The 26,798-nt window shown below is 44.4% G+C and overlaps 2 protein-coding genes across 3 annotated transcripts in view; both read right to left on the bottom strand.

Annotated features, from left to right (window-relative positions):
• Nucleotides 1–547: 547 nt before the first annotated feature.
• On the bottom strand, nt 548–16,179 carry poglut2 (protein O-glucosyltransferase 2). Its single transcript, XM_080786226.1, has 10 exons — nt 15,447–16,179; nt 10,054–10,259; nt 8,632–8,840; nt 6,519–6,596; nt 5,747–5,919; nt 5,287–5,524; nt 2,605–2,814; nt 1,369–1,458; nt 1,021–1,125; nt 548–721 (listed from the first exon to the last, which is right to left on the bottom strand). Exons 1-10 carry the CDS (start codon nt 15,695–15,697, stop codon nt 704–706), a joined length of 1,578 nt encoding a protein of 525 aa, XP_080642352.1. The 5' UTR covers nt 15,698–16,179; the 3' UTR covers nt 548–703.
• A 3,880-nt stretch (nt 16,180–20,059) lies between these two features.
• The window catches only part of LOC308330294 (uncharacterized protein), a 15,372-nt gene continuing 8,633 nt past the window's right edge, over nt 20,060–26,798 (bottom strand). Inside the window, exons 5-12 of one of the 2 annotated variants that reach the window (XM_080785130.1) lie at nt 26,663–26,798; nt 25,902–25,975; nt 24,995–25,192; nt 23,468–23,503; nt 22,941–23,042; nt 21,656–21,745; nt 20,735–20,878; nt 20,060–20,512 (exon numbers count right to left, since the gene is read on the bottom strand). The exon at nt 26,663–26,798 is cut by the window's right edge and continues 62 nt beyond it. In XM_080785130.1, coding sequence (XP_080641256.1) covers nt 20,378–20,512; nt 20,735–20,878; nt 21,656–21,745; nt 22,941–23,042; nt 23,468–23,503; nt 24,995–25,192; nt 25,902–25,975; nt 26,663–26,798 — 915 coding nt within the window. In that variant the 3' untranslated portion in view covers nt 20,060–20,377. Of the gene's footprint in view, nt 20,513–20,734; nt 20,879–21,655; nt 21,746–22,940; nt 23,079–23,467; nt 23,504–24,994; nt 25,193–25,901; nt 25,976–26,662 lie in introns of both variants that reach the window. The other variant, XM_080785129.1, reaches the window with a different exon arrangement.

The following is a 26,798-nucleotide window of genomic DNA, read 5'->3' on the forward strand; positions in this document are numbered from 1 at the left end:
CAACCAGTTCCTTTCCCCTCCATCAGTTTAGAGACCAGGATCACTGCATGTTTTTGTGAGGGTACCTACCCTAGGGGACACGGGGAGAACATGCATTCTGTTCCCTTTTTACCTCCTTTATGATGAATTCCTGTTCTGTTCTTTGACTATAATAGAAGTGTCTATTTGTATGTCTCTAAATGTTTTGATGAATTGAACATGGTGGACCCTCTTGTAAACAAGTGTATAATGCTTTATTTATTGGGTCGTCCACTCACAGTTAACTTGTCTTTGTATTGAGTTTGTGCTTGAAATGTACTGTAATTCTGCAAACTGTTAATAAACATTTCAATCAATGAGTTACAGACCGTAAGGTAATTGGTTCCATTTTGCACTCTCAAGTTACAGACCTGTAAGGGTCCATTTGGTTCGTAAGAACAGTCAATTTATCTGGGGACCCCCTGTAACCCCTGGTAGTCCCTGGGACCCCATATTGAGAACCACTGAAGTAACCAGATTAGTGTGCATGCATGGGTGACAAAGGACAGCATCAGGATCACCGTTAAAATATACCAACACTGAAAAAATATTTTATTTAAAAAAATGGGTAAAGTAATATTTATACAATATTCATTAGACTTGGACATGCATGCCCACAATTCATACTTTCACAATTGTATAATACATCAGATGTAAAACAATGTTTTAATAAAAGATCTGTGGATCAGAGTTCATCCTTGGCCTGCAAAATAAAGAGGAAGATTTTTATGAGAACTGAAATAAACTTGGTTATTCAGCTTTTGAATATCCACAACTTATCGAAAGGTACAATCAATCACTATTCTTATGTGATTTCTACAATGTAGAAGCTCCCGGCTATTTAGTAAGTAAATAGAGGACACTACTGTACGCAATATTTGCTTCAATGTGATAATACACAGTATATTTTTATACTAATCTCATGATGGCTGTTTTGTTTTAAAATCTATCCAGAGAGACATACTGTACAGTACAGTACAGTGACGCTGTGCTACTCCTTACCGCCGTCCGGTGGCAGAAACACGGGAACAGGTCGTCGGAAGGCTGTTCTATGAGCTCCATGCCCTCCCGGACCTTCGGCTCTGTGACCTGGAGTCTGGCGTATTCCTGAACACACATAAACATGAGACATTAACCGTAGGCTCTTGTGACCTGGAGTCTGGCTAATTGGCCTTCGACCACCATCTGAAAATATGTTGTTCCAAGATTTGAGCTAAAAGCGTTCGCTCTGAAATAATAATATATTCAAAGATTTGCGCCACATGTGTGCGATTTTTCAAAAATAGCAGACCTGTAGATCTGCTATTTTTCAATAGCTAAAGTATAACATAATGGGTTAAGAGATGTTACCTCAAACAGCTTGTGGTAGTAACAGAATATGCTATCTCCCAAGAGGTTGTCGCGGGCAAACTTTTGACCAGCCAAAGCAATTTTCCTCGCCTGAAAGAGAGAGAGAGAAAACCATAGCAGTGCAAGTTGTCAAACCGTTACAGAACCTAAACACAACTAAGTGTCACAACTAGTTCACAATGTTTTAATCTGGGTCTGGGCCCAGAATAACAGTCTTTACATTATCATTAGCGATCCCAATTATAATGTCAGTTTCAATACATAAAGGAGTAGTTCACCAAAAAAAATTAATAAAGTATTTTCTATCAATAGTTTTTCGTGGCATTCCTGTGCCAATAATTTGATGCCCGGGTCATTGGTCAGTAGGAGACTCTTGAGTCTCTTTGAGACTAAGTGCCAGTTCTATTTTCGCCAGTGATTTATCTCTAAACTTCTTTGCCTTTTTTTAAAACTATTTTAGTTTTTAATAGTTCAAATCTACGAGCTCACAACGTGTCGATGTAGATCGGCTAGTTGAACAATTTAAAAAAAAATATATATATATATATTTTTTTTTAAGTTTAGGGATAAGGCGGCCTTATCTCTGCCTGTCATCAAATTATTGGCTCAGGAATGCCACATGAATCCAAGGCTTCATGGAGCGTAAATAAGTCATTTTTTTGGGTGAATAATTTTAAATGTATTTATAAAATAGTATCGTCAGTTGTTGGTTTTGTTTTGCCAAAAAATTAATATACACATTTCTTAAGCAATCAGATAATTAAAAATTTTAAATACAAAATTTATCACCGGCATAACATTGTACATGCTATTATGCTTTCATCAATAGAATCAGAGAAACATGACCCATAAGGCTTAAGCTACAGTAGTAGAACAAATAGAGCGTCGCAGTCCCCTTTCATGACGACGCCAGGCCCAGGGAATAAATCCCAATGCATTTTGAAAGACCTTTTAAGCGTCGTACGAAGCCAACTCGAGTCGTGACAAATCATGACAACAAACCCTAACCCCAATATTTTGGACCAAACAAATAGTTACAAAGAAGAAAAACATTGTGTTCATTGTCATGATTTGTCACGACAAGAGTTGGCTTTGTCCGCGGCGTATATAAACGTCTTTAAATAAATACTTTTTGAAAAGTCTATGAGGAAAATGAACGGGGATTTCTTTTCCGGGTCTCTCGAGGGGGGGCGGGACTGCAACGCTCTATAGGGATGTGCTCATCATCATCATCACCTCTTCATCGTGGTCCCGGGCCCACTGGATAACGTCCAGCAGGTCTGTGAGATCTGCTTTAACAGGGATGTAGTGTTCCCAGGGCCTCAGCTGTCTGTAGAAGTGTTCGTAGTAGCCCGAGTCCTGTTTCAGAACCACGCTGTCTCCGGCCAGCAGGTACGGAAGCCTGTAGGCCGCCACGGTGCCGTCCACGTTGATCTGGTACTTGTACTGAAGGGAAGGAGGGGGGACAGCAGAATGGACCGGTTCTGAGACAGGGTTATTTCTTTGTGTAACTTAACCCATTTTGGGCGGGAACCCCTTTTGGTGTTTCAAGCATTACGGTATGTTATACTTCAGCTATTGAAAAATAGCAGATCTACAAGCTCATACCGTGGCACTCAGTGCCGCGCTATGAGCTTGTAGGTCTGCTATTTTTGAAAATCTGGCTCAGATCGTATATATTCTTTCACAGCGAACATATTTTAACTCGAATGTTTGTTTCCGAGAGGTTCCTGGAACAACATATTTTCAGATGGGGGGGGGTCGGGGGCCAATTACATTGGACCACTGGTATAGAAACATGAGGTTTTTCAGAAATTAGTTATAGTTACCAATATACACCGTTTTTAAATGTACAAATATTTATTTATTTTGTATTTCTTTTACATAATAGGTAGTTAAACAACTAGTCGACTATTAAACTAGGTAACTAGTCAACTAGTGAAAAGGACTAGAAGTGGATGCCCTAGTCTAGTGGCAACAAGTACTCACATTTTCTTACTTAAGTGAAAGTATCAATACTACAATATAGAAATACTCTGTTATGAGTTCAAATTCAAAATTGACTCGAGTAAAAAATACTCAAAAGTATTGGCATTAAAATGTACTTAACATACCAAATGTAAAAGTAATCAGTACGCATATAATAGCAGATCTACATTTAGGAAAAAAAAATATATAGGGCTGAAAGTGTTAAATTTGAGTATTGTTGGAGAGCTTTTTTAGTTTGTTATGTTCTTTTGTTTCTCTGTTGTGAAGGTTTAGTGTGTTTAAGCTCCTTGGGTGATTGAGAGAATAGTAGCAAATCTTTGTTTGCTCCTATTTGTCAATTTATATTATTTTTGAGGGGTGCTCTACTCCACTTCTAGTAAAGTCCAGTAGATGGCAGTATTAAGCTAGCCTGCTCTCAAACAGCAAGCTACCCTATATACACTGTGAAGGAACAGGGCAGAGAAGATGAATGAAGTGTCCAGACAGGTCAGCTAAATGTGTGCACTATTGTTCATTTGGTGGGACACTGGTGAAAGTGTTATTGTTACTCTTAGAAAAAAGACAGCAAATGGAGGAAGGTTAATTAATGAGATTTTCTTTCTATTTTATGAGGTCAACTTCTGTTGTTTTTAGTGCTATATAATTTTATAAAAAAAAGGTGACTTGACTTGTCTTGACCGAAAATAAGCCTCTTCGACTTACTTACTTAGTTACTTACTTAGTTACTTACTTACTTAGTTACTTAGAGGGTTTAAGTTAAGCTAATCTAATCCAAAGCCATAGATCTAAAAGAGGCTATTATAGTCAGTGGTGGAAGAAGTACTCTTTTTTTACTTGAGTAAAAGTATCAATACCACAATGTGGTAACCCTAGAAATAAGTAACTAGGAACTATAAAGTTTTCAAATAATTGTAGTCGAGTAAAAAGTACAATATTTTCCTCAGAGATGTAGTGGAGTAGAAGTAAAAGTAATGATAATTGGAAATTATAAAAAGTTTAAAAAAAAAAGAAAAAAAGCACAGTAGAGTACAGTACAGTACAGTACAGTACAGTACAGTACAGTACAGTACAGTACAGTACAGTACAGTACAGTACATAACTTTAAAAAATTCCAAATTTAAAAAATGTCTTCTAAATCCTGACAGTTTTCTGAAATACCCCATGTTTCTGTCAGTGGTGCTCAATATTTCATGTCAAGGACCCCAAAGAATCTATGTAATTGGCCGCCGACCCCCCCATCTGAAAACATGTAGTTCCAGAAGCAATGATTTGAGTTAAAAACGTTCGCTCTGAAAGAATATATATTCAAAGTTTGCACCACATTTTCACGATAAAATAAATAAATAGCAGACCTACAAGCTAAGGGGTTCCCGTCCAGAATGGGTTAAAGGAAAGGAAAGGTACTATGTTTACCCAGGGTAACTGGACTAAGGAAAGGAAAGGTACCATGTTTACCCAGGGTAACTGGACTAAGGAAAGGAAAGGTACCATGTTTACCCAGGGTAACTGGACTAAGGAAAGGAAAGGTACTATGTTTACCCAGGGTAACTGGACTAAGGAAAGGAAAGGTACTATGTTTACCCAGGGTAACTGGACTAAGGAAAGGAAAGGTACTATGTTTACCTAGGGTAACTGGACTAAGCTCAATAACTTGTTTAGAGCCAGGCCCTGCTCATAGAACATTTCATGGTAGGGGTTCAATGCCTTGTCCAAGGAAGGGCACTTCAGCGGTGGTAATTTTAACGTGCCGGTCCGGGGATACGAACTAGCGACCTTCCGATATCAAGACCGCTCCGCAATCCGTTCGGCCACCGCTGCCTCAAGTTAATGTTACTTTCCACCACTGTGAGGTCAGAGCAGACTCAGCAGAGCCCTGGAAGTTACGCCACGGTCTCGGGGGAGTCGGGGGGGGGGGGGTCGGGGTCTCACCTTGAAGAAGTCGAAGAAGGAGATGTGTTTGACCAGCGGCCCGTAGAGGCTCTCGTCGTGCTTGAAGAAGAAGAAGTTGGTGAAGGCGGCGTCCAGCGCGGCGGGGTGCGAGCGCGACAGCTTCACCATCTCCAGGCGCTCCTTGCGGCTGTCCCGCCCCCTCCAGAACGCCGTGGCGTTCTTCTCCTCCCACGGCGGGCCCGTGTTGGCCTGCACCGACATCATGTCCAGACTCACTCTGGTGGCCAGGAGGGGGAGACAGAGAGACAGAGAGACAAAGGGGTTCCCGTCCTGAATGGGTTAAGAAAGTTTCCACGAACCTAGTGACATTCATTATTTACCATATCAAACGGATTCATTCATTCTTTGGTTTGACACGTCTGTGTGGCGCAGTACATTTGACAATTTAAACGTTGCTTAAGGAAAATAAATGGTGTGGGGGGACATGGTGCCTTATTACCTGCCCATGGTCTCGAGGACCGACTCGGTGAGGTCGTAGGTGGGCATGACGATGTCCCGGGTGTCGTTGGAGCCGCACCAGGAGAAGATGGCGTGGAGCTTGTCCGGGTCCTTCCTCTTCTCTAGCGGCCAGTCGCCAAGGTTGACGAAGAACTCCAGGTCAGGCAGCCGAACCTGGATCGTGACAAATCATGACAATGAACACAATGTTTTGGGCTGATCAAATAATTTATAAGAAGAAAAACAAAACAAATGGTGTTGTCTCATGCCTTTATTTACTTCTTTCTAATGATTTGATCGGCCCAAAATATTGTGTTTCATTGTCATGATTTGTCACGATCCGAGTTGGCTTTGTCCGCGGCGTAACCGTCTTTAAATAAATACTTTAGGAAAAGCCAATGGGAAAAATGCATTGCGAGGAATATCACCTCTAATACTAAGCATGTGTTGTATGGAGAATATAGGTTGCTACCTTATGGAAGGAGATATGTATACCAGCATACAATAAGGTCAGACTAAAGAGGTCCTTTGTCCACCAGTCGACCTTGAGGCTTAATCAGGAGTTGTAGTAGCCATGGGGTAATCTAAGCGGTGGATATTGCTCTTGTCTTCATGTCTTTATGTATGTAAATTGTCTTGTTCTTTATGTTCTTTGTGTCAAATGTGTCAAATGTGTGTTCTGCATACTTGGCTGCTGTGTCGCAAGACACATTTCAGTGTGAACTGACAATAAAGTACTATATCATATCATATCATTTTTTCTTTTTTCTTACCTTTCTGGTGAGTGACAGAAGAAATGCATCCATAAATATCCTGAAACCTACATGCTCTCCCATCGTCTGGATGTACACCTGGAAAAACCACACGCATATAGCAGTCATATGATTATTACATGATATCATGAAATCATGAATGGGAATGGTACTTAACTGGCCTCATAACATAGAGCATCGCAGTCCCGCCACCCCACGAGAGACACGGAAAAGAAATACCCGTTCATTTTCCTTATAGACTTTTCAGAAAGTATTTATTTAAAGACGTTTACGCCGCGGACAAAGCCAACTCTTGTCGTGATAAATCATGACAATAAACACATTGTTTTGGGCCAAACTAAAAATTTGAAAGTAGAAAAAAAAACGGCAGATTACAACACGTTACTTGTTGTTTTTCTTCTTTGTAATTATTTGTTTGGTCCAAAGTATTGTGTTTGTTGTCATGATTTGTCACGACTCGAGTTGGCTTCGTATGACACTTAAAAGGTCTTTAAATAAATACTTTGAAATGTCTATGTGGAAAAATGCATTGGCATTAATTTCCTATGGGCCTGGCGTCGTCATGAAAGGGGGCGGGACTGCGATATTCTATAGGAAGCCACTGTATGCCAGATGCAGACAATCATAAATAACATGATAAAAGTAATGAATATCTGTGACTTAAGGCTCATTCATAGTCTGGATTTTGGGTGGTGAGGTGACCACCGCACTACAAGATGACGTCACTGAGCCGCGGTGAAGAGCAAACCACCGCCACCGACCCCAGCCCTTCTCTCTGTTTTTACGCACCACCGCTCAACGTTATTTCAGCTCACCGGTGGTCAGCTCACCACCGGAGCGATGGTCACCTCACCACCGGAGCGGTGGTCAGCTCACCACCGGAGCGGTGGTCACCTCACCACCGGAGCGGTGGTCAGCTCACCACCGGAGCGGTGGTCAGCTCACCACCGGAGCGGTGGTCACCTCACCACCGGAGCGGTGGTCACCTCACCACCGGAGCGGTGGTCACCTCACCACCGAAAATCCAGACTATGAATGAGCCTTAAAAAGGAAATTTAGATTTGCATTATCTACCCTCCGTCCAAAAAAAGAATCCTCACAAACCAGACATACCGGTATACCACTTGACATGGGAACCCACTTGAAACCACAGACACAACCATCAATCACTACGAATGACTAGACACCCTCAGGCGTGGGAATGGTCGTCAAAACATAATATCGCCGTTACAACAAGGACCTGAAATGGAAGTCCAGGGTCACCTGGATGTCACCTGGATGCACAAAGAAAGCCCCGCCAGGCAGGGCTCTGCTCGGCTTTGTGTCTGTTTTATGGTCCCTACGAGTTACTAGGAACTGAATATACATGATGCTGCACGCAGGGGAAACCAGGAGGAATGTCTCTCTCTGTGTGTGTGTGTGTGTGTGTGTGTGTGTGTGTGTCAGACAGACATGCTTGACCTTCTCATGCCTATTTTTATCTCAAAGTCTGACTTTATGCACATTTACTGTCTTGTATTGTGTTTGATATAACCTATATGACCTAACTGTAAAGCACTTGATGTATGCCCTGCCTGTGAAGCACTTTGAACTGCAACCCTGTATGAAAGGTGCTATTTAAATAAAGCTTATTATTATTATTATATTATCTATTCCTAGATCAGTGGTAGCCTGGTTAATAAACCAGACTAATATCGCACGGACCGCGGGATATTAGTCTGGGGAGGCTCAGCTTGGATTTCATTTCCAGGGCGGCGGGTTGAAACATTTTCTCTTTGACGCAATTGGTCAGAGCTACTGTCAGTCAAAGGTCTCAAGCGTTGAAAGTCACTGTACCAAAGCCCGCCCATATTGCATACCGTGTCCCGATTGGCCGCCCCATTTCTCTGGTTTTTACCTGGTTGTCTTTGATGGTGATCTGTAGTGTCTTTACCTGGTTGTCTTTGACGGTGTAGTGGGTGATCTGTAGTGTTTTTACCTGGTTGTCTTTGACGGTGTAGTGGGTGATCTGTAGTGTCTTTACCTGGTTGTCTTTGACGGTGTAGTGGGTGATCTGTAGTGTCTTTACCTGGTTGTCTTTGACGGTGTAGTGGGTGATCTGTAGTGTCTTTACCTGGTTGTCTTTGACGGTGTAGTGACAGAGGCTCTGCCTCTGTCCAAAGCGCTGGGTGATCTCCTGGCCGTTGCGCTCCAGGTCCACTCCTCGGGGGAACCGGGCCAGGTCCGCCTCTATCTGGGGGTAGGACGAGGGGCAGTGCATGTCCCGCTGCCAGGTGGAGCCGCTGGGCTGGGGGCAGTCACAGCCCTCGTGGTAGACCGGGCCTAGAGGAGACAGAACATTAACCCAGACATTAACCCAGACATTAACCCAGAGCCGCTGGGCTGGGGGCAGTCACAGCCCTCGTGGTAGACCGGGCCTAGAGGAGACAGAACATTAACCCAGACATTAAGCCAGACATTAACCCAGAGCCACTGGGCTGGGGGCAGTCACAGCCCTCGTGGTAGACCGGTAGGCCTGGAGGAGACACAGGACATTAATGGGATCCGTGCAGGTGCGGAGTGACACGTGTGTGTGTGTGTGTGTGTGTGTGTGTGTGTGTGTGTGTGCGCAAAGCAGCTCGCAACATACTTTTCAATCTCCTCCATTATAGGCAGTCGGTCTATTTGGAGGAGCAGGTGTTTTTTCTTCTCCCAGGTGTTGGTAATATGACAGACTGAAGTGATCAAAGGCAGCGGTGGCCCGACGGTTTGCGGAGCGGTCTTGATATCGGAAGGTCGCTAGTTCGTATCCCCGGACCGGCACGTTAAAATTACCACCGCTGAAGTGCCCTTGGACAAGGCATCGAACCTCTACCATGAAATGTTCTATGAGCAGGGCCTGGCTGTAAACAAGTCCTTTCCTTAGTCCAGTTACCCTGGGTAAACATAGTACCTTTGCTTTCCTTAGTCCAGTTACCCTGGGTAAACATAGTACCTTTGCTTTCCTTAGTCCAGTTACCCTGCAGGGTAAACATAGTACCTTTCCTTTCCTTAGTCCAGTTACCCTGGGTAAACATAGTACCTTTCCTTTCCTTAGTCCAGTTACCCTGCAGGTAAACATAGTACCTTTCCTTTCCTTAGTCCAGTTACCCTGGGTAAACATAGTACCTTTCCTTTCCTTAGTCCAGTTACCCTGGGTAAACATAGTACCTTTCCTTTCCTTAGTCCAGTTACCCTGGGTAAACATAGTACCTTTGCTTTGCTTTACCAATGTTGGCTGTAAATAATATACGTTCATGTGTTGCCTATTATTCTGTACGTTTAGGGCTTGTTTTCAAGCTCAAGTTGTGAGCTTGTAGATCGGCTATTTTCAGCATGTGTAAAAACAGTCATTCTGACGACATCAAGGGCCGCCAAAATTCGAATTTCAGTCGACTAAAACTAGACTAACACTAAAGCATTCCGGGTGACTAAAATGTGACTGAAACTAAATGAAAACTATTGAAGAGACTGTGCCAAAAACAACCCTGGCGGGAATGAACGATGCCACCGCTACCTTTGACGATGAACGGAGACGTGTGGACGTGTTGCTCGTTGAGCAGGACGTGGACGTGCAGGTGGTCGTAGCTGGCGTACATCCGGTACCGCACCACGAACGACCCGTCGCCGCGGTCCAGAACCTGGACCCAGATCCTGGTGAACTGCTCCGACGGAGAGACGATCTTCACCTCGAACGTCTTCTCGCCGGGCGACCTCGTCAAACTGTTGGGAATAAAGGCAAAGGGGAAGAAAATGTTGAATCAGCCTCACCACCAGCTCAGTGGCCTCGTGGTTAGAGTGTCTGCCCTGGAAAGGAACTGGTTGGAATAACGTGTTCCTTCCACGTGCTATACGTCCAACCAGGGAAACTCCCCCCCTGTCAGGTGTAAAGGAGCAACTTGGACACTCAGGCATGAAGGGAGCATGAGTTCAAGTCCGTTGCTCTCCCCTTGTCCCCCATATATGCATGGGGACTAGGTTGGCGGAGGGTGTGTAGAGCCCAGGATCACATTAGATGATTGACACAGGGGTGAAAAATGGGTTACAACATCCTGGGATAATAAAAATATATATTTATATTTAGAGTGTCTGCCCTGAAACTGGGAGGTCGGGGGTTCGATCCCCGGCCGGGTCATACCAAAGACTGTAAAAATGGGACCCAATGCCTCCCTACTTGACACTCAGCATCAAAGGGTTGGATTGGGGGGTCAAATCTACTAATCAAATGATTCCTGAGCGCGGCACGGCTGCAGCTCACCGCTCCAAGAGAGATGGGTCAAATGCAGAGAACAAATTTCACTCGCGGTAAACGTGTGTGACAAATCGTACGACTTTGAATCTCTGTCTGGACTCTGGACCATCCCCCGTCCTGTGTGCATCTGACAGAGATTCAGAATGAGATAGAACAGACAACAGCACATCCTCCGGACTTTGGTGCTGAGCCAAACTGTTAAACTTAACGGATATCATGAACAAAAAAGCAAGGGCTCGCGACTCTTTACTTTGTAATGTTATGCTACCAGGTGTTTTTATTCACAAAACCAAGTCAAGTATACTTGAGAAAGACCAATACCGGTCGAAACGTTGTATGCTGTATATGTTTCTTTCCCCTTTTTACCTCCTTTATGATGAATTCCTAACTTCTGTTCTTTGGCTATATAGAAGTGTCTATTTGTACGTCTCTAAATGTTTTGATGAATTGAACAAGGTGGACCCTCTTAAGTGTAATGCTTAATTGGGTCGTCCACTCACAGTTAACAGTCTTTGTATTGCGTTTGTGCTTGAAATGTATACTGTAATTCTGCAAACTGTTAATAAATATTTCAATCAATCAATCTATGACGGCACTAGATAAGATAAGATGTTTATAGCTTTTTGCTTCTACGGGCCGTCGGCATGGAACAAGCTCCCACTGTACCTTCGTCAGGCAGCCTCTGTAGACATTTTCAAAGCTCAGCTCAAGACCCACTTCTACAACATTGCTTTTAATTGATCTTTTATTTATTTTTTGTTATTCATGTCCTCACTGTATTGCATTACTGTGTTTTTTTAATGTCGTTGCCTTGCTTTTCTTTTCTTCTCCATTGTTCTGTAAAGCACTTTGAGCTGCATTTCATGTCATGAAAGGTGCTATACAAATAAAGTTTTATTATTATTATAGAGGGTATGGCACATGACATCATCATCATACCCGGAAGTTATGCAGGAACGCAAAAAAGTGGCAAAAAAAAACGACTTTCTGGCGTTGACAGCCCCATACATCCAAACAGAATACCGGTCGAAACGTTGTATGTCCTGCCTGTGCTATAGTGTGCTCGCACACGCATGACTGGAACCGTATCGTACTTCATCTTTGGGAGTGACAAGAAATATGACTAAACGGTAAACAGGACACCCACACCACACTGCTGTGCTGTAAGTGGACACGTCGACTGGGCCCCAACATCTGGCCCCAGGGCAGTTGTTCATGTGAAAAGAATGATCAATGGAGGAGGATGTCCTCGAAAGACGCCCTTTCATGTCTAGCCCATTTTGGACGGGAGAACCCCCTTTTGGTGTTATAGCATTATGTTATGCTTTATAGCTATTGAAAAATAGCAGATCTACAAGCTCATAGCGCGCCACCGAGTGGCGCGCTACGAGCTTGTAGGTCTGCTATTTTTTTAATAATCGAAGAACGACTGGCATAGAAACATAGCTTTTTCTGAAAACTGTCAGGATGTATAGAAGACATTTTTTTAGAATCTGATCTCAGGTCAGAATGGGCTAGCCTGTGACGCCAGCAGTTGGTTCAGCTTTCTGACATCTTACACCCCTGTGTATTTACTACGCTCCCGTCGTTACATTGTACTTAATTGGCCCGACACGCAAAACACAAACAAATGGACACAATGTACCAAAAGAACATGAACGAAGCCGAAGTGTTAAGTGTTGGGCTCCAATATGCTCACAGTCGGAGTTCCAATTAAAACAAAATCAGGAAATTGTTTTGGGGGAATAAAATGTTAGATGTTTTTCCCACTAGGCACACCCAGCGAATACTGGACAACTCACCCCGGGGCGTGCCCGTTTTCCCTCCCGGAATTTTCCCCAGTGAGGGGGATAACTTTGTAATATGCTATTGGCTGTTTGTATTCTTTTTGGAAAAATATAAAAAAAAAGATACTCCTGTGGAAAGGCTATATTATTTTACTTATATTGACCCAATAAACAATGTAGTATTATTTAGTATATGTAAGGTTTTGCCCACTCAAATGGTACCTCGTCAGATAAATCCCCACATATCCTACAACAACTTCTGTGAACTGACTTCACTGTAGTAGCTTTTCATAAATTATATTTGTACTTAGGCTGTTCTGTCTGCTGTCATGAAAGTTTATAGTTAGAGAAATTCAAAGTCCAGCCGTCTGATGTCCAGCCTCTCCCACCGTACGTCCCCTCACTGGGGGAAGATTCTGGGAGGAAAACGGAAACGGGATGAGTTGTCTTGTTACCTTGAAACGGGGTGAGTTGTCTTGTTACCCACCCAGCCAGGAACAGGCCATACTGGCCTGGGGAACAAACACCTCAGGATCCCCCAAATGACAAATGTGGCGTTCAGGAGGGAAATAAAAAGAGGGCGTTCCCCAGCTAAATGACTTTATAATACGGTTTAACCACTTAGTTAACAGTCCGGTCCTTGACAATATATGGTCCACTAACTAACATAACGGTCTGTGACTCATGAGTGTTCACACATTTGCCTCCATTTGTACACCCAGGGTTAAAGTAACAGTATTATAAGGTACAGTACAGTACAGTACAGTACAGTACAGTACAGTACAGTACAGTACAGTACAGTACAGTACAGTACAGTACAGTACAGTACAGTACAGTCTACTTAAAGGAGGACTGACACGCCCCTCGGGAGCTAATAACTGCTATCAAACAATGCTATCATGATTCTGACGTCAGAGTGGCGAGGGGCTTTCCCCAACGACTTCTATGCGGGCTCGCCGGGCTTGGTGGCCGTGGTAGCATAGCAACTTATGCTACTATTTTGGTGTCACATTTAGCTTGAATACTGGGTGAAAGTCTCATGCAAAAAAATATTTTTTCGCAACATTGTTCAGGTGAACTGTGTGTTTATGCTTGTTCATTGTAATAATCAATATCGCTATGATTATTTTATTTATCGCCGCGTCGCTCCGCATGACAACATACAGTCTAGCCCGTCTCAGATGCAGGCTGCACACACACGGACGGACGGACGGACGTATAGTCTCTGGTCAGGTCCCCGCATTGAACTGGGCATGTGTGTACGCACACACACACAACTTTTAGCCGTGGCTATAGTGCATGACAGCGGGGAAGAGAGCTAAAGACGACCGAGGCAGATTCCGTGCCATTGCATGTGTGTGTACATGCGTGTGTGTGTGTGTGTGTGTGTGTGTGTGTGTACACACATGCCCAGTCCCCCGTAGAGGCTCATGATCTCGTCCGCAAGACTATGCCTCGGCATAGCGATATTTATTATTACAATGAATACAAACATAAACACACGATAGTTCACTTGAACAATGTTGTGGTAACTAACTACGGTATTACAGAGTGAGAACGAGGGTGTACATGTCAGCCTGCGGCTGAGAGGGGAAAAGAACAGTAGTCGCGCTGCGGGGCTGCTCTCACAGCGCCGCGGCCAGACAACAGCAGACCGCCCGTAGTCGCGACTGTCGCGCTGCGGGGCTGAGAGGTCTCAGAGCGGGCAGACAGGGGTGTTGGCGACCGGGGGAACATGGGACTAGAGTCCAAAATTTGCGCTTGTGCTGCAGTTCCCCTAAAAAACCCCACGCCAACCTCAATTGCATTCAAACTAAGCATTTCTGGCGAAAAAATAAATTTTTTCAATTACATTTATAGCCAATATGACGCTAAATGTACCGTCAAAAACGCTAGCCTGACCTATAGCCACTTGTTGCTAGCGCCGTAGCCCCGTTTCAAACTGTTTCAAACTGTTTTCAGTCAGACCACGTGATGTGCTGTACCACCCATATTAATTTCGGGGCGTGTCAGCGGACCTTTAAGTACAAATGTGTGGAGTATTTCCAATTTTCTACATTTTTACTTCTAGGCTAAGTCCACTATACTAATATTGTACTGTTACTCCACTAAAAGTACAAGTAGGCTATACTATAGTTACGTTTCAGATACAAATTATTATATTATAAGAAATTACATTAAGAATTTTAGCCTTATTATATTTGTATTTTTTTGTACTTTTACTTTTGGTACTTAAACATATATTTTGATGCCAATACCTTCAAGTAATACATTCTTCCAACAGACCAACACTGCCAAGTTGAGTATAGCCTATATCAGTGGTTCCCAAAGTGGGGTCCGGGGACCCCCAGGGGTACCTGAGGGAGTTCCAGGGGGTCCCCAGCTAAATGATAGTTTGGAACCAAATGGACCCTTATGGGTCTGTAACTCTGAGAGTGTACAAATGGAACCAACCATTTGTACACTCTCAGAGTTAAAATAACATTGATTTTACAATATAAATCGGGGTCCTGCAGAGATAGAAATGCCATTAAACGGGGAGTCCGTAGAATAATCCATGTCAAACTGGGGGTCCTTGAAATTCAACGGGTTGAGAATCCCTGCTAGAGCCGTAACAATCTTCTCTTATATGGGGGGTCCCTGGCATGTCTTTTCAAAGGGGGGTCCGCGGGATAATTATAGTGTCAATTTGTGAGTCCTTGACATGAAAAAGTTTGGGAAGCACTGGCCTATATACAGTAGCCTATATACTGTAGACTATACTATACAGTGGTGTAATAAATACTATATAGGCCTACTACTACTATATAATATAAAATATACTAACTAGGCCCTTTGATCTCTCTCTAGTCTATAGTGTCCTATACTCACTTTCTCCCCGAGCCGTCCAGCGCCTGGATGAAGAAGAACCGGGCGGGCAGGACAATGTTCGCCTCCAGTCCGGGTCCCCACACCAGACCGGCCGCTGCTCTCTGCCGCTGCGGCGCCGCCGGCGGTGGGGCCGAGGGCGCCGGGTCCGAGGAGGAGGAGGATGAGCCGAGAACCAGAACCAGACAAAGTCCAGGCGGTTCGAGACCCAGTCCCAGCAGCAGCAGCAGCCACGAAAATACTTTATGTAACATGGTTTGCAGGCAGCGTCGCTGATGATGATGATGATGATAATGATGATGATGTGTGACTGTACGTCAACTGTCAAGTTGGATTTATTCACCCCTTAAACTTGCCATCATGTCGACGTGATGATGATGATGATGATCGATCATTCCGATGGAAGGTGAAGGAAGCAATAGGAACGGAGACGGAGATCAAGGAGAAGAATCATCTGGTGGTTGGTTGGGGTTTTTTTTTTAGAATGGAACTCTCTCGCCCCTCCTATAGACTAGATTAAAGAGGCCGGTGGATTCGATACAACAATGTGTCTTTTCTTCTCGTCTGCTTCAGAGAGACGTGCCGCCCGCTGAGCCGCTGCTGCTGTTGTTGTATCCATTTAGTTACGACGTTGTTTCACCTAAACGTCCTCCTAGACTCTCTCTATAAATGCATTGTTTGTTTTTAGGAACTGTTATATCATTCATGTGCAGACAGACAGACAGACAGACAGACAGAGTGAGTGATCAACTCTCTCTCCTCCTCCTGGGAGGGGGGGTGGGGTGTGGGGGGGCAGATGCATGCTGGGTGTATAGTGTTCTGTTCCCATTGGCCGCCCCGCCCCCATCACCGACCAGCCGAGCAAAGCAGAGTCGAGTCTGCACGAAAAATGACAGCATCCGGTCAGTGCTTTTCAAAGCAAAGGCTCCTGCAGCCTCCAGTCCATAACCAGCCACACACGCGCGCACACACACAGCCACAGCCACACACACACACACACACACACACACACACACACACACAGTATGGAAACGTATTGTGCCCAATTCTCATGAAAATTATACATCATTAGGGTTCACTCGTCAAACTAGCGGTGATGAGGATGGTGATGGAAAGAACAATACGTTCAGTGTAAAAAAAAACCTAATGTCATCATTTGTACAAAAAGAAGTGGAGAGCCGTGAGAGAATTAACGGCCAATCTTATACGCAAGGAACGCATGACCCCCAGAGAGAGAATCAAGAGAGCGCTCAGAGCGCAACTGGGAGAAAAGAACGGAAAAAAGGAAAACCTATACAGCGTCGACAGCTGCATTCCATGCTGCGAGTTTCAGAGTTTCATTCAAAATGCACATTCTGTAAGTAATGGTAATCACAAATCCAAGAACTACTGAACTGACTGTTGAACTAAGAAGAGAAACTCTGAGGTAACAAGGCAGGTGTTTTGTATGTCTGGTATAGGCAGGCATGTCGCGCGTAATTGTAGAACGCAGGGCATTCACTGTGAAGAGTGCGGGCGCAGACACCACAAAACAGTTTGCAATCAAACAGCCAGTCAATATACAGCGCATGATAGACGCGCCGACCACGGCAACGACAGACAGGTTGACCACAGTTTTTAGAATCCTCCTCCTCAGGAGCATATCCACGGATATCCCCAAACCGTGCATATCCACACGGATATCCCAAGCCGTGCATGCCTATTCCCACTATAGGTTGAGGAAGAAATGTCACTTGACAGTTTTCAAATCAGCCTCATGGTGGCGCTACAACAGGCCAAGTTGCGTCTCTCACACACACCACACACACACACACACACACACACACACACACACACACACACACACACACACACACACACCCCCCCCCTATAGCTACATAGAAAATCATGTAGGCTACTAATCATGTAACTAGCCTATAACTCTAGTAAAAGTTTGACACACGTGCTCTGCATGGAGACGAGAGATCTCAGAACCGTACACGTAAAATTGATTTATTGTAGATTCTGACTTTCCAATTGTACATACATTTTGTTTTGATTGTATTGTTTCACTTTTTGCTTTGGCAAGTATACAAATGCCAATAAAGCCCTTTTTGAATTGAATTGAAGATAGCTTTCTGACAGCAACAAATGAAATATCACGGTAGATTGACAAAATAGTAATTAGCTTGGACACAGGAAGAGTGAAAACAAAAGTTAAAACAAATGGTCAGAAACAAAATAAAGCATATAATTTGAAAATCATTATCAGACCTAAATTTAACCTTCAACTTATTGTCTATTGACTGACTTTTTCCCACTTTTTTTTTAGCACTTATATTATGCCTTAAATGTTCAAGCTCAAATCGTGTACACTTAACCATATTTCAGACAATTTTCCAATGCATATTCAAGCATATATTCTTTATATTTTTGTACATTTTTGGGGAAAGGAATGTCTCTTTAACATCGACGTTCCCAGACGTGTTAGGTGGACACTCTGGTCACCGTGAGCTTTTCTTTCTCCATTTTATTATAAAAAAATAAAAATGTGCACATGGCATCACACCAGGGCCGGATCTACCATATGGGCACTTTGGGCACGTGCCCAGGGGGCCCTTGGGCACCATGGGGCCCCTCAAAAAAAAAGTTTTTATTTTAATTTTTTTAGCTCCACGGAAAATTTCCCTGCTAATCCGAATTAAATAAATGGTGTCTAAAAAGATGTGTTTTATTGTTGGAAGGCAGCTGAAAAGTGCAAAATGTGTGTAAAGCAGCAATGCGCTAAATTGGCTGTCACTCTGGGGGGGTAGGAGACCGGAAATAGGCCAATATAACAGCATAAAACCGCCCCAAAATGGCCCAAAACAGCACAAATGTTGCGTGCGCAATAAGCGCTCGCACAAAGATTTACGTGTACATGTGAAGGGGGGGGGCCTTCGAGCTTCAGGGCCCAGGGGCCCTCAGAGGTGTTAATCTGGCCCTGCATTACACGTTGACCATACACATGCAAACAAGTGTCTCAGTGGTGGGTTAAGTATCAATAAATATTTCACTAATCAAATATATGACTGTTTTAATGAATTTATCTATAATAACAAATATAGGATATGAAAATGCATGAGCAGCACATTTACCGAGGTCTCAAATGAAAGATTACAGTACAGCATGGTGATATGTTACATATACAGTACAGGCAGAGATGTACCGGATTACGATACCAATAACTTATTGCACATCAATCGATACGAGTATATACCGGCGATTCGACACCAGTGTGTAATTTAAACAATTATTATACAACAGGTCGTTTCGAGGAAGCAATCTGATTGGTTGAAACAGCCTTCTAGCCGTGGTTCAAACCAGCACCACGCCACACCTGATCAAAACAAATAATTCAGCTGCTCTGTTTTCCCAGAGCGCTATAGCAAACTCGGTGGCTTTAGGCTAGCTAGTTTCTTGGGACATTTGTGGTCATAGTGACTATATCTGAAATTTAAAAAAAGTTTTTTCAGCGATTCTTAGTTTTAAGGGTAACTGTTGTAGAATTGCAATATTACACGAGAGGGTGTGGTTTAACGTCATTAATGCCTCTTCAGTGATGCTTGCGGAACTCGACTTCGTCTCGTTCCTGACCGCATCACTCGTGGCAATAATCACGTTAAACCCTCTGGTGTAATATTGCTTAAATCTAGCACAGTGGGTCTCAAAGTGGTGTCCAGGAATTAAAAGGTTTAAAAACCACTGATATACAGTAAGAATAAATAGCCTAAAATGACATTAATAATCGTTTGTGTGCAGCTACAAGTTAGTAAAAAAAAAAAAATGTAAATAGACTAGTACAGCAGAGTATAAAACAGTAATAGTGCAACATCATCTGAAGCATTCAAAATATGACTAAGTGAAATATCATGTGGATGAATCGAATCAGAATGGCATGCTTCGCCAATACCAGCAAAAAAATCTATATACTGCCTCAAGTGTTAAAAAAAAAAAAAAACATACAAAAATAATAATAAAAGGTTTCTGCCCAACAGCAACAAAGTGAACAGCTCGTAAAAGGTATATTTCCGGTGGATGGATGGATGGATGGATGGATGGACCATAGACTGTAAAAAATATGGACAAAGCGCTCCCCGGGTCTAACATGAACGTAAAATGAAGCCTGTCAGTCCTTGAATTGTGAATCGCCATCTTTCTAGATCCGTTTGGGCCCAGCTGGCCCATTGGCTGGCCCAGACAACGAGGCGGGACTTCCCCCCTTCTTCTTAGTTGGTTTTTATTTTGACTCGAGTGGGTGGGGAATCCCGATCATAGACTGTAACGGTAGCCACGCCCCTCAGAACATACGCGACTTTATGGTCATTTTTTTTATAAATGGGACCATAATTTTCCCAAAAGAATATTATGACATTAGGAATGAGACTTTAAACTAGTGACTGGAAGCAGAAAGTATTCATGACCATGTTTATTAAGGTAATACAGTCTAGGTGAAGTTGGGCCCAAATACATGGACTTCTATGGGGCTATGGGTTTTTTTGAGCCCAATGACAGCGCCACAACAGGCCATTATATGAACTTTCAGGAAGTCCCGATTTCCTTAGTGGCTTCACAAAATATCTGTCTGACTGCCCCCCTGGGATGGACGTACGGACGGACGGATGGATGATGGATGGATGGGACTATGAAGAGGTGTGCTTGATTTGTTTTGCATAACAGTGTTTAAAACGTCTCCCTCCAGGCTGGAGGAGAACACACTGGAACTGGAAGACACTTTGTTCAATGAATCACGCGTAAATAAGGACAGTAACGCTTAGAAATGCACATGCGTGTTGCATTTATGTGTGCGTGCTTGCATGCATGCGTCACTGCGTCAGTGTGTGTGTGTGTGTGTGTGTGTGTGTGTGTGTGTGTGTGTGTGCGTGCGTCAGTGCGTGTGTCAGTGTGTGTGTGTATCAGTGTGCGCTGCTGTTGGTGCTCCAGTCATACGGAAGGTAGGTGACCTTGGTCTTCCTCCCGTCAGAGAGCACCGTCTGCAGGCTGCTTCTCTTAGGAGAGTCCCCCATGTGCTCCATCACCCAGTGCAACAGCTGCAATAACATACGCGCACACACACACACACACACACACACACACACACACACACACACACACACACACACACGTTCACTCTAAGTGCTTTGAACCCCAACATCCATGCAGTGGTGGAAAAAGTACTATAAAGTAGTACTTGAAAAGTACTTGTGACGCTCTATTATCACTTTACAAAGCCTATAATGTTGTCCAACAGGGACGTGAACAGAGCCGTTTACCTTCTCGTCGGTGCCTCCAAAATCAGCTTTGTACCACTTGAAGATCTGGCTCAGTCTCACTTCTCCTTTCCCAGAATCCACCACACAGCCGTCGTCGTTCTCCAGGAAGGCCTCGGCCGCCGTCCGCAGCTCGCTGTCGATGTCCTGACGGCGGAACCAAGAGGAACACGGTGATTCCCTCGACTAAAACTAAGACGAAAAGTGTTCTTCGACTACCTTTTTTCACTAAGGAAAACTAACCTGGCCTCACCAGGCTTTCCACCACCTCGGAGGAAAGCCTGGTCTCTGTTTCAAAAGTCTGTATGATCCTGTCGGGAGCGGATGATATCGTTACGTCATGTTCTAGTATTGTTTTGTAGTCGACAGGCAGGAACAACAGGCGGCAACTTCCTTTTCCCTCTCAATAAAAGCTCTCGTTTTGAGGGAAAAGGAAGTTGCCGCCTGTTGTTCCTGCCTGTCGACTACAAAACAATACTACAACATGACGTAACGATATCATCCGCTCCCGACAGGATCATATACCCTAAATGAAATGGTGCCCAGACTAAAACTAAATGGAAACTAAATGAAAACTAAGCTATGATGACTAAAACTAAGACTAAATATATTGACAATTAAAAACTAGACTAAAATGTTAGGAATGGACTAGTGGACAAGAGATCCAGTATAAGTCCGTTTACACTTGGTTGCATGCAGAAAATACCAGATCGACTATTTTCAACAAGTGTAAAAACAGTCATTACGACGGCATCAAGGCCCGCCAGAATACATTTCAGTCGACTAAAATCTTATATTTAGTCGACCAAAACTAGACTAACACTAAAACATTCCCCGGTGACTAAAATGTGACTAAAACTAAATGAAAACTATTCAAGAGACTATGACTAAAACTAGTATGTTTTGATGGGTGGACCTACGTACCTGTGGGGAGTACGTTTTGATGGGTGGGCAGCCCTTCGCTCCACAGTTCAAGGCGAAATGGATGAGGGGCTCAGCATCAGGGAGAGCCACCTAGTGGACAGCAGGAGAATCACATTATGGACAGAACACATGGGTAATGCATATAGCGGTAGGTATTGGACGGAGCTCTGTTGCACACCACAGGTACAAGAAAGACGTTCTTTATTAGAAAACTCTGACAACGTTTCCATCCATTTGATCTTCATCAGGTCATGTGATGAACGTACACAAAAGTTTGTACTTTTAATAATAAGGGAGTGCCCCCATTATCCAATCAAAACACCACATTTTGGTGCCCCTCCCGTCACTGCAGGTGTGACACGTCAACCCTGAGTGAGTAGGTGGGGGACCCAGAAAAGCAGATCCTCAATTCGGAATAATTATTATTATAATTGCCAAATTATTAGTTGAGTCCATATCCGCATTCCATTGATGTGAAACAGTCTGCCTTGAGACCACAGTTTTGTGTCTACCAAATCGAAGCACATCATTTAACATAATTCTTAACTCATAAACCTACTAGATGGAAAAAAAGCGGCAGTCCAAAATAAAAGATGCAAGAAGCACAGGCTCAGATGCATTTTCTCATGTATGTATGACTATTATTAGATAGCTCCAAAACCAGTGCTGGTTGTCTCGTTAGAGCCCGCTGGCTGCAGTGGTGTCCGATCCGAACTTAACCGGGATGCGGAAACATCTGGGATCGCTGAGGACTTTTGGATTGTAAGGCCAAATATCCTTGTCTCGTACGTAAAGGAATAGAGTCTCTCGCAAGGAGTGTAGCAATTTATGCTGCTAGCTGCCTAAACCTCTTCGGACTCTTCTTATATATGGTTCAGCGCTGGATATCGCTGTTGTCTCCACAAGTAGCCTTGCCGAGCCATGAGGCCCATAGGGGGAGGAGCCTATCTCCTGTTTCTGTAGCGTGAGGCAGCTTGATGTACAAGTACACCCCCTGGACATGACGATAGTATGTCGCAGGGACTTACCTGGACTCCAACCCTTGATGCCGAGTGTCAAGCAGGGAGGCACTGGGTCCCATTTTTACAGTCTTTGGTTAGACCCGGCCGGGGATCGAACCCCGACCTCCCAGACCCAGGGCGGACACTCTAACCACTGAGCCGGTCTCCATACATGGAACTATTGTCTCCATACATGGAGCTCTTGGTGAAAGCCTTCGTAACAACTATACTATATGGGAAAAAAGATGTGTCCGTGTATGGATATGGATCTACATATTGTGTACCTGTAGACGTGGGTCGGTCTTGGAGAAGGGCCTGAGGAGCTGAGCCATTCCTTTCCTGTTCCCTCTCAGAACCCCGTTCTCGATGTCCTGGAGGGTGAACACCTCCCCTCCGATGAGGTAGCTCACATAGTTAAAGAACTGAGGGTTAAAGAACAGAGGGTGAACACCTCCCTCACATAGTTAAAGAACTGAGGGTTAAAGAACAGAGGGTGAACACCTCCCTCACATAGTTAAATAACTGAGGGTTAAAGAACTGAGGGTGAACACCTCCCCTCCGATGAGGTAGCTCACATAGTTAAAGAACTGAGGGTTAAAGAACAGAGGGTGAACACCTCCCCTCCGATGAGGTAGCTCACATAGTTAAAGAACTGAGGGTTAAAGAACAGAGGGTGAACACCTCCCCTCCGATGAGGTAGCTCACATAGTTAAAGAACTGAGGGTTAAAGAACAGAGGGTGAACACCTCCCCTTCGATGAGGTAGCTCACATAGTTAAAGAACTGAGGGTTAAAGAACAGAGGGTGAACACCTCCCCCCCGATGAGGTAGCTCACATAGTTAAAGAACTGAGGGTTAAAGAACAGAGGGTGAACACCTCCCCCCCGATGAGGTAGCTCACATAGTTAAAGAACTGCACAATGGAGAGAAAGAAAAACAAATCACACCCCTGTTAACCCTTTAGACCTGAGGGCGATTCTACTGACAGTGTCAAGGAGGAAGGACCCCCAAGATTATTATGTAATTGGCTGCCGACCCCCCATCTGAATATTTGTCCCCTTCCGCAGAAGCAAAGATTTGAGTTAAAAACGTTGGCTCTGAAAGAATACATTCAAATAACCTACAAGCTCATAGTGCGGCACCGAGTGCTATTTTTCAATAGCTAAAGTATGACATAATGCTTTAAAACACCAGAAGGGGTTCCCGCCCAAAAATGGGGCGCTCTTATCATCATACATCATCTCATTCATTGCCAATCATTAGTCTTTTAATGTGTGTGTGTTTACACACAATACACTCAAAACTGGCCATTCATTATCAATGGCCTTTAATGTTTGTGTTAGGTTTACACGCACACTACAAGCTGGACATGGGAGGGGCTAGCGCCTATATATACCGTCCAATCAGGTAGCTCACATACTAGGGAAAAACAATCTCCCCACTCTTCAGCAACTTGTCGTTACTGTCGTCGGGCAGAAACCTAGTTTCTCCACATTTGAGTGAGGTCGCCAGGACTGTGGTTCCCAAAGTGGGGTCCGTCCGGGGACCCCCAGGGGTCCTTGAGGGAGTTCCAGGGGGTCCCCAGTTAAATGATAGTTTGGATCTGTAACTCTGAGAGTGTACAAATGGAAACAAAACAATTTGGTTCCATTTGTAGTTTTGTACACTCTCAGTTACATTAACATTGATTTCCCAATATACATTGGGGTCCCACAGACAGAAATGACATTAAATGGGGGTCTGTAGACTAATATGCATGCCAAACTGGGGGTCCTTCAAATTAAACGGGTTGAGAATCACTGCTAGAGCCGTCTCAAAAGCCTCTCTTATGGGGGGTCCGTGCACTCATCAGTGTCAATTCGGGGGTCCTTGACATGAAAACGTTTCCCGAGGCGGGGTTGGCAAAAGGGCCTTTGCATGTTCGTTTGCATGTTCTCCCCGTGTCCCCTATAGGGTAGTTACCCTCACAAAAGTGATGCAGTAATCCTGGTCTCTAAACTGCCTCCCCCTGGCCAGCCGGGGCACCTGATGGAGGGGAAAGGAACTGGTCGGAAAAACGTGTTCCTTCCACGCGCTACGTCCAACCAGGGAAACTCCCCCCTGTCAGGTGTAAAGGAGCAACTTGGACACTCAGGCATGAAGGAAGCATGAGTTCAAGTCCCGTTGCTCTCCCCTTGTCCCCCATATATGGGGACTAGGTTGGTGGAGGGTGTGTAGAGCCCAGGATCACATTAGATGATTGACACAGGGGTGAAAAATGGTTTACAAAATCGTGGGATAAAAAATATATAAAAAAAAGAAAAAGGTTTGGGAAGCACTGCTCTGCGTTGCGTACATACCCTGTATCTCTGCCACAGGTTGGTGGGCGGCCCCAGGCGGAGGTACCCGTGGATGACCAGAGCGTTGTAGGTGTTGATGAAGAAGGCCAGCTTCTCCTCTCGGCTCAGGGACAACAGCTCCACCCTCTGGAGCTGCACCGCCAGCTCACCGTAGCGCTCGAACAGAGGACTCGCCGACATGCCCTTGTAGTCCACACTCTAGAGAGAGAGAGAGAGAGACATGCCCTTGTAGTCCACACTCTAGAGAGAGAGAGAGAGACATGCCCTTGTAGTCCACACTCTAGAGAGAGAGAGAGAGAGAGACATGCCCTTGTAGTCCACACTCTAGAGAGAGAGAGAGAGAGAGAGAGAGAGACATGCCCTTGTAGTCCACACTCTAGAGAGAGAGAGGGGGGGGGGTAGGGCTTTAAGCAACTAGTCGACTATTCAACTGGTCGACTAGTAAGTCCACTAGTCGACCTTGTTAAGTTGTACTAGTTGATAATAAAAATAAATGAAAATAAGGTAGATTATAGTTATAGTCACCAATGCACACAGTTTTCTTCCCCCAAAAAAAATAATAAATATAATAATAATTATAGGTACATAATAGGTAGTTAAACATCTAGTCAACTAGTAAAAATGACTAGAAGTGAATGCCCTAGTGGGGGGTGGGTGTGCTAAGGCAGTTAAGAATGGGACGGTAATATTTCTGTCACTAAACCGTGTAGGACTAAATAACCTGAATGAACCAAAATTACGTTTAAAATATTAATGGAATAAATCGCTTAAATATAATCTATATTATTGTACACTCTCAGAGTTACAGACTTGCAACCCCTCCAAGGAGCCACAAGGGTCCCTGGGCCTCACTTTGAGAACACGCACACACGCAACACGCACACACACAGAGGTTATCAGTTATTACCTTGCCATCGGCAGACAGATACTCAGAGAACAGCTTCAGGATCATCTCCCTCAGAAGAGCTGAGAGTTCAGCAGCTGATCAGAGACAGAGACACAGACACACAGAGACACACACAGGGACACAGAGAGACAGACACAGAGACACAGAGACAGACACAGACACAAATAAAAACAGATTCTGAATTCTGAAACGTAAGAAAAGGTCAACAATTTGCACAGCGACGGGCAAGCCTCTAACAAGGAAGACCGACCGCTCTCACAACAGCAGAGTTTTGGCAAGGATTTATAAAGGCAGAATGTTGTAAAACGGTGTTATCAGGGAAAACAGACGACCTGACAAGAAGCCGTGTTTGATAGATTTAAGAGCACAGACAAGCGCGCACACACACACACACACACACACACACACACACACACTCACACACACACACACACACACACACACACACGCACACATCGCACACACACACACACACACACACACACACATGCGCACAGTCGCACACACACACACACACACACACACACACACACACACAGCATGTCCCTCTCTGCAGCAGCAGTACAATGAAGATTAACTCGTTAGTTTTAGCCTCCAAATGAGTGTAAGCACTGGCGTAATTAGTAAAACACAACAAGCACGACAGGATGCTTCCCACCACCACAAAAACAACGCTCTTCTAGTTCTATACGCACAGACACTGGAAGCCGACAAGCCCAATAAGACCTCTGAACATAATGTCCGACGCCCTGACACCGTACCCTTCTGGGGGGCGCAGGCCGCCGTCTGTCCCGCATTGAGGGCCGAGTGGGGGTCGTGCTCCAGGAGCCTGTACAGGGCGTCCCCGTGGGGCCCCCCCTCCTCCTCCTCCCGGTGGCGTTTGTCCGAGGCATGACA

The sequence above is a fragment of the Protomyctophum bolini genome, assembly GCF_963924005.1.
Source record: "Protomyctophum bolini genome assembly, chromosome: 16".
Taxonomy (NCBI): Eukaryota; Metazoa; Chordata; class Actinopteri; order Myctophiformes; family Myctophidae; genus Protomyctophum; species Protomyctophum bolini.

Coding starts and splice junctions, on each gene's coding strand:
- poglut2 (XM_080786226.1), bottom strand. CDS start 15,697: ATGTTACATAAAGTATTTTCGTGGCTGCTGCTGCTGCTGGGACTGGGT. Junction 10,260..15,446: donor CTGGACGGCTCGGGGAGAAA/GTGAGTATAGGA, acceptor TATTCCCAACAG/TTTGACGAGGTCGCCCGGCG. Junction 8,841..10,053: donor GTCTCCGTTCATCGTCAAAG/GTAGCGGTGGCA, acceptor TGTCTCCTCTAG/GCCCGGTCTACCACGAGGGC.